The following is a 10,349-nucleotide window of genomic DNA, read 5'->3' on the forward strand; positions in this document are numbered from 1 at the left end:
GTAGAAATATTCTATGCCATTATGTAATTTCTGATATGATTATATATGGTCGTATGTGTTTACGTAGTGAATACAGTAGCATCAATCTATGTGATTTTTATTTACTAATGATTAAAAAAACATTTGACCAAATAGGATCTTAAGACTACTTAGATTGGAGTATTTAATGAAAAATATATGTGTCCACATCACCATGCCAAGAGAGATGGCAACGACGCAGCTATGTGACCTGAGACCACCCTCGCATGTGCCGCCGCAATACTACTCTACCTTCTTGCTACTGTGCTGTTGGCAGCTTTGGAAATGCCGTAACAACGTCATCTTCCGATCCCAGCAAGACACGCTGCAAACAGTCCTGAGGTCCGCCCGTGAAGACTCTAGACTTTGGGGATGCCGCCTGCCGATTGATCATAGACACATTAGTCTGTCTTGGTGTTCTCTCTTTGAATCGGCAATGTAACACTGATGAAAATTGTAAAACTCTTTGTATTCTGATGGGCCAATCAGGGCCAGAGTAATGAATCAGGTGGGGGATCCCCCCCCCCCCCGGTTGACCTTCAAAAAAAAAAAGAATTGACAGACTTGAGACAAAATGTTCATCTCACATACAAATCCAATGAGAATTTACCAGAGAAACTGGTACTGTAATTATTTAATTTGAACAGCCACAAAGGATCTATGAACTTCATTTTGGGCGCTAACAAATGTGATATAATCAGAAAAGAGTCCATGACAAGTTACTGCTACTCTGTAAAGTGATAGCTCTTAGTACAACAACATTAAAATAACGTATCTAGCTTGGGGGGTCCTAGTATAGAACAAGCATGTTTGTTAAGGCAGCACTGGTTTAGCAAATCATCATATCACTGGGCTAAGTCAAGAGAACAAGTACTGAAAGGCAGTCAGGCGCACACAAGGTATAATTATTGAATATGTTGGATCTAACCTAGGCTAGGACGTTCCGTTGAGCCAAAAGCTGTCTAATTGCAGGACAGCATAGGCCTACAACTTCCCATTCCATAGGCCAGATTAAAGTTCTAAGTCCAAGTCAGGTCAAACCTGTAAAATCATGTTACAGCTAGCCATGCACTTTGGTACAATTGTGGCCGGGTGGAGATGACAGCCGATTGATTGTAACTACTCTTTTTTTTTGTAATTAGTGCCTCTTTTCCATGTCTATCTAATCTTCTCCTCAAGTGATTTATGCAAAAAGTTAACTTATTTAAAAGGGACATGTCTTTGGCAAATTAGGAACTAGTGAAATCATGCAAACCACTTTGGTTTTAGGCATCAAATTAACACTAGATTCCAATGAAGTTAAGTCTGAAGAACCATTGTAATATTAGAATTTAAAGTTAATCAAAGATGGTAAAAGTTTCTTCTTTTTTTGGCCAAGACTTTCACCACAGACGTGTGGTTTAGTATAAAACTGCAAGAAGATATTCATGGTTTTTCTAAGGACAAAAAGTCAACTTGCTTTTGCAATTTAAAGACGATATAGATCAATGGTTCAATGAATAAGTTTTGTCCCGAACTTGTCGGCCTATTTTCTGCCGGCAACCACAGTTGGTGACTTGGGATTGGTTGAGACATAGACACCCTGCCTGCTCATACCTTTTTCAATTCTTGTCCAAAATAAGCAATTGTGCAGAGCGTATCATTCTCCAACAGAAACACTCCAGTGCAAGCGTGCAACATAGACCCCAGCACAGTGGGTCGACATAGCGTGGTCAGCACCAGACCAGGTTATTCCAAAAAAAAAAATGTATACAAAATGGGTCAGCAAGTCTTGCAAGTCAAAATATACCAGTTTAGATGAATAATATAGAAAAAGAGGGAAAGTGAATGTAGAGAACATTGTTCATGAACAGTTGACCAGAGATTACTTTCAGAAGGAACGAATAATTCAAATAATATTGGATGTGAGGCAATGATTTCAGTTTACAAACATGATGAAGAAACAATTATGCACATCTAACAAAATGTAAAGATTTGGACCAACACTTGGTTGTGCAGATATCATATCTTAAGGCTCAGAAAGACCACAAAAAACCAACACATCTGTGTAAAGATTGGATTAGAATCTATCACCAACTAGGGCACTTTATAAATCAACATAATATTTTACACAGTTAATGCTTCGCCACTCATCACTACTAAAGACACAATAGATTGCAATCTATGCAAGGCATGAACAGGTAGATTGCTAGACCATCACCCTACTTGTAGGTTTCATATATCTAAAGAAATATAGGAAATATTAATATGCTAGACAGTGCTTACGATGGTCCAAGGAGAATAGGAGATCTATGAGGCTATGGCTATGAAAATTTTCAAACTAAAGAATCTTTCCTCCAATCTAGCCCCACAGGCAAATGGCTGAACATTCACTGAACTTCTGGAAATAAGCAGTTAAGCACTAATCTTTAGCATTTCAACTGTTCTTTTCCATTCACTGATCACATAATTTATTGCTCCTACATCTTACTGGAATGAAAGCAAAAACCCTAGGATGCTCAACTAAGCCACCAATTAGAAATTTTATAGCTTACAAAGATTCCCTCATCCACCCTCACCTTTTCTCAATTAGTTAACCTTTAATGTCCATATCGTAAATGTACCAATCATTCTTGCACTTTCAAGTTTTCATGCCTGATCTTGACGTGCCCGCCTTGGATAATTTAAAGGAAAAGCTAAACAGTTTTAATGGGTATTATTTGGTGGCCCCAGGCAGTGTCCAAGCAAGGAAGATCATGCCCAAGATGCTCTGCATCAAGCTGATTGTGACATCAATCTTTGTGGCTCAATAGTGAGGAGAAAAAAGAGGAAGGTTGGAAAAGAAAAGCACTAACAGCATCTGGAAAGATGGAGTGCACATAACCACCATCATCGCAGGTTTTAGAATATGACATCTTTTGATTACTGACTGTTACAAACACAAATAGATAAAGCAGTACCAATTGAGTACCAAACATGAATTCTTCTCTAGTACATCGATACCATTTTGGTGTCAGACAGGGTCATGAAAAAAAGGGAAAACAAAGGAAGCAAAAACTATATGATCAGCTGATAGTTTTTATTATAAATATATTTCAGCTTATTCACGGGACATAGTCAATAAAGCTCAAGAAAGAAGCATCATAGGAAAAACAGCATCTTGTGATAAAAAAGTACTTTTCAAGATTATGGATGACCAAGACGGATGATGGGTTCTTGCATCACAACCCTGTAACCCCCCTTCATCAGTGGGCTGTGTGCATGGAAGATTCCTCACAGTTTCAAGCTTTCATACTTAGTAGCAAATTAAGTGGACAACAAGTTGATCATTAGGGCTACAATATAGCAATTATTTAAATGAACACTTGCCATTAAGCAAACGGTAACACAGAAGCATCAAATAAAGGGGGTCCATAAAGCAAAAGAGAAAAGGGAATAAGGGTTCTAAGTCTTAGCACAATGGACAATGGTTATTAAAATAAAAGGCCTATGTGAACTTCTCAAGTATATTGCTTATTGATCAGATCAAGGTCCAATGCTAACTAAACAACAAAGCAGGTAGTTTAACAATCATTGTGGTTTCAAATTACAAAGATCATTGTTATGTTTTGTATTACTTAGTTTGATGGAGTAAAAAATTCAGAAAGATAACTGCAGATTCCTAAATTCCATTAGTTTGCACTGTCCCCACTCCCCAGCCATCCATCTACCTACCTTTTCTTGTATGACCATGTACAGCCACTGCTTTCATCCAATACTCTGACCAACTGCAACAAAAATAATTAAAAGACAGAAGCTGTGTTTGATCCTCCCAGAAAGTCCATATATATCAAAAGATGTCGAAACAATGCACCTTTCAAAGGCGGAGCGCTATTATACTTCTCAATAGACCCACTAACCAAGTGACTATATTTTACAATACATCTGCTTTCAGGGAAAAATGTGATGTCAATTCTATTAATTTCAATACTATTGTTACCATTGACAACTGCTGAAATTTTCTATGAGAACCATGCCTTCCTATTACAAGTTTTGCATCAGTGTAATGAAAAATCAATATTCAGAACAATAAAAATTATGACCAGAATGGATCCTATATACAACATGAACTGAAATCAGAGAGCAAATAACATCTTTTCATAAATAGATTATTTTCTGCCTTAACGTAAACAAAAAGGGAATGTTTAGCATTTGACTTAGCCAAGTATATATAACTAAGAGCCATTAACAAATTGTAACCACCTTTTCAAATGTAAATTACATGGAACCTAACAAGCAAAACTCATTTCTAGCATAAAGAACTATAGATGACATACTATTTTTAGATTAAACCTTATATGCCGAAACACACTATTTTAGATAAAACCTTATATGCCGAAACATACTATTTATAAGGAAAACAAACAAAAACTTCAGTTATTCCTAATAGATAAGGAATATTACATAAGTAACTAGCAAACTCATTTCTAGCATAGAGAAATATAGATGACATGGTTCATCAACTTATGAACAAGCCAACATATTACAGAATTACCATACCATGGACATCAAACAAATCAAAGATACCACAAAACACTAACTATATTGATGTCTATAGGACATTCTTCCTGAAATAGTTGATTCACCGCAAGTGTCTGGAACCAAATTTGTGCTTAAATAATTACTATGCTCGCCTTCTGCACTTGTTGCTTGCTTTCTGTGTCCATGCAGTAGAAAATATTTTCCATCTGATGTGATATTTCAATCTGCGTGGCATCCCTAATTGATGTAGGGTTTCAATGTGTAGACATAGGATAATTCAAATAAACCTAGCTCAATTCATTTTCAACTAGTGATGAAATCGCAGAAATGAATACAAAATATTTGATTATACCAGGTATACAAGAAAGAATTGGTTATCCAGTTTAAGGTGGCAGACATAAGAAAGGAGAAAAGGCACCTGACATGGCATTGTAGCACTCTTACAAATGCTGAATTCTTGATTCCAGATGAAAATTGGAAGTATGCAGAACTTCTTTGCCACTAGAATGCATGGAGCCATTTGCTTACCACACAAAAGATGATGCGCAATAATCTTCACTAACTGAGTGAAGTAGAAATGCATAACAATGATAGTGTAGGAACATTATCCATCAGAATTGTCTAAACGAGAGCTTTCTGCCTTGATTACATATACCCCATTCGCTTCAACAGTCATAGTCCCATAGAAATACACCTTAAGAACCCTTACAGGAATAACTGGTGTGAAATAGGAAAACACTCGCATCATTCAACATTTCTGCACGGCAACAGTGGCTCAGATAAATTGTGTAAATTATGAAAACACTGACATTAACCAACTTTTTTCTTTCTACAAAGATTGTGCACAGTACATTATTCGGAAGCTACTGTAGTTTAGTGAACATGAAGCAGAAAAGCAAAAGTGACCCGTCTCATGATCCTACCAAGAGAGGAACTCTCCACGGTACGCCTGCCTCCAAGCAGCGCCTCACACGTCCACCCCAGCGCCGCCGCCACCGCCGTCGAGGGCCTTGAGGCCCTCTGCCACCGCCCGCGCGCGGTTCTGCGCCTGCCTCTCCACCGCGACGAAGTAGAGGCCTGTGCACGGAGGCGCCAGCGGAACGAGGCCGCATCAACGTTGAGGCAGTTAGGGGAAGGCCGCGACGTAATGGTAAGGAGTAGAGCAGCAGGGACTCGGGGATTTAGGAACGGGCGCTTACTCACGGCGCTGCCCAGGGCGCAGATCCACAGGATGCGCTGCGACCACCTCTCTCCCACGACGCCCCGGCCTCCCAGCCCCATCCTGTGGTCGCCGCCGCCGCCGCCGGCGAAGCCGCTCGCTCCGACCTGAGTTCTGTTGTCTCCGCCGCCTGCCGACCGATTCCCGGGGCGGCGTGTCAGTGTGCGCGTGCGCCCAGACGAATGGGCTCTACTTGGGGCGAGTATGTGAAGAGAATGGTTTCTTGGGCTGGGCCGTAGAGATGGGCCGCTAAGTAGTTTGATGGGCTTAAATTGCATGTGCTCCGCTTGCGTATGATCCCCAGAAAACCTATCCATCTTCCACAAGATTTTTTCCAACTTACCTTCCAGTGTTTAAGATTCGTGCAAACAATAACAGCTCTTGGATCCAACTCAAACCCTAACTTCCTCTCTCTCTCCTAACCTTCTCTCTCCCGCACCCCGCCGCCGTCCGCTCGCGTTGCGTCGCTACCGCCGCCCGCGCCCCGTACGCTGCCGTCGCCCACGGCCCCGCGCGCCGCCCCGCGGCCGCGCACCCCGCCGCCCCGCGCCCCCTGTGCGCTGCCTCGTCGCCGCTGCTGCGTGCTGCCCTGCTCCGCGCGCCGCCCTCGCCGGCGCTGGAGAAGAAGACGCCCCGGTCGCCGGAGAAAGGTGCCCTATTCAACTTTCAATTTTAGTATTTTTCAACATTCCGTGACTCCAATTTCAACATCCCGTCTCTACCGTTTCAACAATTCGAAGTTAAATGTTGAACATATTTATGAAAAATGTTGAGGTGATTCTGTTGAAATATTGAACATATCTGCAACAACTAATTGGGCCAAATGATTTTTAAAGATAAATAGCTTATCTATCTTCCGCAAGGTGTATAGGAGCCCCCTATGATCCCTGCCTCGAACAAGTTTTTCTTAGGCTGAGCAAGTTTTTGGTGACAAAGTATCAACACTTTGGAGTAACCTGTTCAAAAAAAAAAACTTTGGAGTACCATGGGCAAAGGGCGACTGATATGAGGATGCAGAACGTGATTTTGGAGACTTGCACTGCAACAGTGGTAGATGCTGTAAATGCTCATTAGCTGGACCGAGGTTCGGCTAGTGGCTTGCTGTGGGAACTGAAGGAAAGTTTATGCTGTAATTTCATTTGCAGTCCCTTTGTATTTAAACCCCGATCTTGTAATCAGGTTGCCCATAGTCTAGCTGCCAGTGGTGCAGGTCTGAACCCGGGTGCTGGTCCGATGGTGGATAGTATCCCAACTTGTGTTAATGTTTTTGTAGCCATTGATATGGCGCAAAGTTCAGAGTAATGGAAATCGATTCCATGTTCAAAAAAAAACCCTTTGGAGTACCATTGTCATAACTCAGATCACGTATCAGCAATTCAGCACATCAATTAGCATGCTCATTTGCTTTAGAAAGCACGTAAATCAGATCATGTATCAGTAGATTCAGTAGCGTGCCTAAAACGATGGCACTGAGACTCTGAGAGACTGAGAGCAAGGTACATCATCCTTCCACAGGGCACAGGCCAATGGTGCCCAGATGAATGAGGCTATGAGGCCTGGCATGGGCAATGCGCACAACGGTACTGGCCATACTCCGCCGTGAAAGGTAAGTGTTGGATTTCGATCACCTGACTGTTATCGGTTCCAGTGACCAGATGAAGGATCAAATACATCTTTCACTACCAGCATGTCAACCTAGTCGGCAACCAGGAGGAGATTGTGGTCCATCCCTGCTGCAACTTGCAAGACTTGTGCTCCTTCCAATGTATCCACAAGACACGGCTCTGCCTCATCAATTGAGCTGCCCAGACCTAACCTGCCGTTGCGGCCAGATCCCCACGTCCAAACTTCTCTCGATGTGAGAACAGCCGAATGAACTCGGCCAGCCGTGGTGGATACCGGCCTCTCCCCATTCAGACAGTTGACCAGTGCTGGTATGTCTTCTTTGCCGGATCGCCCAAGCTGGGAACTACAGTTCCACCCCCATGAGAGGACCCCTGTTTCCACATCATCAGTGCCTTCAGTTGATGTATGGCAGAGTGCAAGGGAGTGGCCAACACTTGCTGACACGGAGAATGGTTTATAGCTCATGTCAACAGGAAGCAGTTTGGATAGCCCGGCCTTCCTGCCCAGCTGTCCGTAAGTGTTGTCACCACCGCTCAGTAGAATGCCATCGGCTGGAAAATTACAGAATCCATGTGAGGCAGTCGAGTCAACAATCAATAGGATGCAGTTATAATGATGGCATAATTTTGATGGTGATGTCTAACAAAACATTAGCATCCTAGCAGAACAAGAGACTCGCTGCACAACTGTCCAGCTAGATCGTATGTTAACTTTTCCACACAATGAACTATAACACAACCAAGCAAGAATTGTCAAAATGTGATAATGAATCTTGGATAACCGATGATTATCTGACATATATACTATTTGCAACTACAGCACAAGGTACTTTCCAATGTCGGCCGCATGACACCAAATATAGTTGATGCAGAAGTATGACAAAATACCAGAAAACAGCATGGAAGCATGTGAAAATCATTAAATATCACAAATGTGCACAAAAGGGGGGGGGGTCGGTTTGTAGCAGAAATAAATACTCACAGAAGAGGATCAGGGAATGATCAAGCCCACAAGACACATCAGACACCTCAAGACGACTGACTTCATGAACAAGGGATGGTTCCCAGATGATGGGCATATTGTCTTCGCTCCGAATTTTCTCTTCAACCATCTTTTCAACAGCCTCCATCATTGAACTAGAATATTTGTCTACTGTTTTGCCTATGTATTCTTCCGCAGAAAGTACCTTAGTGCTTTGACCCATTTCTCCTAATCTTCCATTTTCTGAGTAGCCCCAACCAAATAGTTTTCCATCCTTTGTCAATGCCATGGCATGCCCCCATCCAAATGATACCTACAATTCCTTCAGTTAATGTCATTGCTCATCCAGTTATTTAATTTCTGGGAGAAAGTTAGCACCTTAGCGATGTCGTAGCTAGCAAGTGCTTCAACTCTAGATGGTACTACAGCCTCTACAATGTCCTTCCCAAGTCCAAGTTGGCCACGTTTTGACCTTCCCCAAACCCATAAAGAGCCATCAGATCCAATTGCTGCTGAAACAACACCTGAAGCAGATACAGCTCGAACTTGAACATTTTCCAATCCTCTGACCTGTTCTGGGTTGCTCCAAGTATTCCTGACATTCAATGAAACAGCTAGATAGTTTTGTGCATGTCCAGTAACATTGCATAAGAACAAGATAAAATAAGCTAATGTTAAACTTATCAATCAAATCCTGTTTATTCACCGCTAGCATGGACCACTAAAATATGATTGCACCTGTCCTCTTTGAACCATGTTTGTTTTCTATATTAATATTTGAGTTTCAAGGAACTGGAAAGCAATAGAGGAAGTTTAGCTGGTATAAGGCAATGGACAGAATGTTAATATTCTAATAGAACATATTCAACAAAAAAAGAAACTGAAATCAGTAAAAGAAAGCATTGGCCACGCACACACACAAAAAAAAGTATAATCTTTCACTCCTCCATCACCTATTCACCTTCTATGTTTCTTTCAACAAATGGTCGTGACTCCTGTTGTTCCTAGTTCCATAATTATCCTTGGCTCTTTTAAGTCCTGGTATATTATCCTTCCGCAATAAACATTTTCTCCTTCAACTGTTTATCAGATGAAGAAGATATTTCAATAAATCAAAGGGGCTCTTTCTTTTTTCCATTTACTTCTTACTCTTTTCCATATCCCTGATGCTTTCTCCTAATTATTTTGTAGTACATACATAATTGACACCGCAACCACACGATGTGCGCTTTCTGCTTATGCGTATCTGTTTTTCTTCCTCCAAATCCACATATGCGGTGCAATCAGGTGATTGCGTGAGTATCAGGAGGAAACCACGTAGCTTTCACGTATCCATTCTTGTGCTAGTACGGAGCAAACACATCGTGGTTGATTACTCATTTACCCGATGCTGTATGCTTGTATCAAACTAACTTCCATCTAAAAAGAGGGAACAAATTTGAAGATAAACCGTGGCTAAAAAGAGGAAAGTTGTATGAGGGGTTTTGATCACCTCGGGGAGTGAAGCCTGCGACCGAGCTGGCCCTCGTCGTTGCGTCCCCACGCCCAGACCTCCCCGGCGGCGGATACGGCGAGGGAGTGGTAGTGACCGGCGGCGACGGCGCTCACCGACGGCGGGAGTGAGGGCACGAGCGTGGGCACGTAGGCGTCGGCAGCCGGCGGCGCCTGGCCCACCGCGCCGTGGCTGTTGTCCCCGAACCCGTACACCGAGCCGGCGCGCGGGGCCCCGCCCCCTCCGCCGGCGAGCGCGGAGAGGAAGCGCCGCGAATCGAAGGCGCGGGTGCGGGGGAGTAGCGAGCGCATTGTGCGCGATCGGTGTTGCGGGGGAGACGACGGTACGTGGGTTGGGCTAATTGGATACCCGTGCAGAAAATATGGCCCAATAAGTGAATGGGCCTTTTGGACTAAATAGGCCCAGGTTGTCATCTTCGGCCTTCCACCACAGTAAACAAACTATGGGTTCTCTCAAAGAAAAGGTAAACCACGGGAGTTTCATTTTTGCACT

The 10,349-nt window shown here is 42.7% G+C and overlaps 1 protein-coding gene and 1 long non-coding RNA gene across 2 annotated transcripts; both read right to left on the reverse strand.

Moving 5' to 3' along the window:
* Nucleotides 1-5,135: 5,135 nt before the first annotated feature.
* LOC120654982 lies at nucleotides 5,136-5,930 on the reverse strand. Its single transcript, XR_005667243.1, has 2 exons — nucleotides 5,718-5,930; nucleotides 5,136-5,595 (listed from the first exon to the last, which is right to left on the reverse strand). It is a non-coding gene; the product is annotated as an uncharacterized LOC120654982 (long non-coding RNA).
* A 1,153-nt stretch (nucleotides 5,931-7,083) lies between these two features.
* LOC120654983 (ultraviolet-B receptor UVR8-like) lies at nucleotides 7,084-10,162 on the reverse strand. Its single transcript, XM_039932686.1, has 4 exons — nucleotides 9,837-10,162; nucleotides 8,723-8,939; nucleotides 8,345-8,657; nucleotides 7,084-7,914 (listed from the first exon to the last, which is right to left on the reverse strand). Exons 1-4 carry the CDS (start codon nucleotides 10,145-10,147, stop codon nucleotides 7,433-7,435), a joined length of 1,323 nt encoding a protein of 440 aa, XP_039788620.1. The 5' UTR covers nucleotides 10,148-10,162; the 3' UTR covers nucleotides 7,084-7,432.
* Between the last annotated feature and the right edge of the window lie 187 nt (nucleotides 10,163-10,349).

The sequence above is a fragment of the Panicum virgatum genome, chromosome 1N, assembly GCF_016808335.1.
Source record: "Panicum virgatum strain AP13 chromosome 1N, P.virgatum_v5, whole genome shotgun sequence".
Taxonomy (NCBI): Eukaryota; Viridiplantae; Streptophyta; class Magnoliopsida; order Poales; family Poaceae; genus Panicum; species Panicum virgatum.

Excerpts from the sequence above, each read along its gene's own strand:
- LOC120654983 (XM_039932686.1), bottom strand. The coding sequence starts at position 10,147 with ATGCGCTCGCTACTCCCCCGCACCCGCGCCTTCGATTCGCGGCGCTTC. Across the intron at positions 8,940-9,836 it reads CGCAGGCTTCACTCCCCGAG|GAATACTTGGAGCAACCCAG; the intron begins GTGATCAAAACC and ends ATTGAATGTCAG. Across the intron at positions 8,658-8,722 it reads CTAGCTACGACATCGCTAAG|GTATCATTTGGATGGGGGCA; the intron begins GTGCTAACTTTC and ends AAGGAATTGTAG.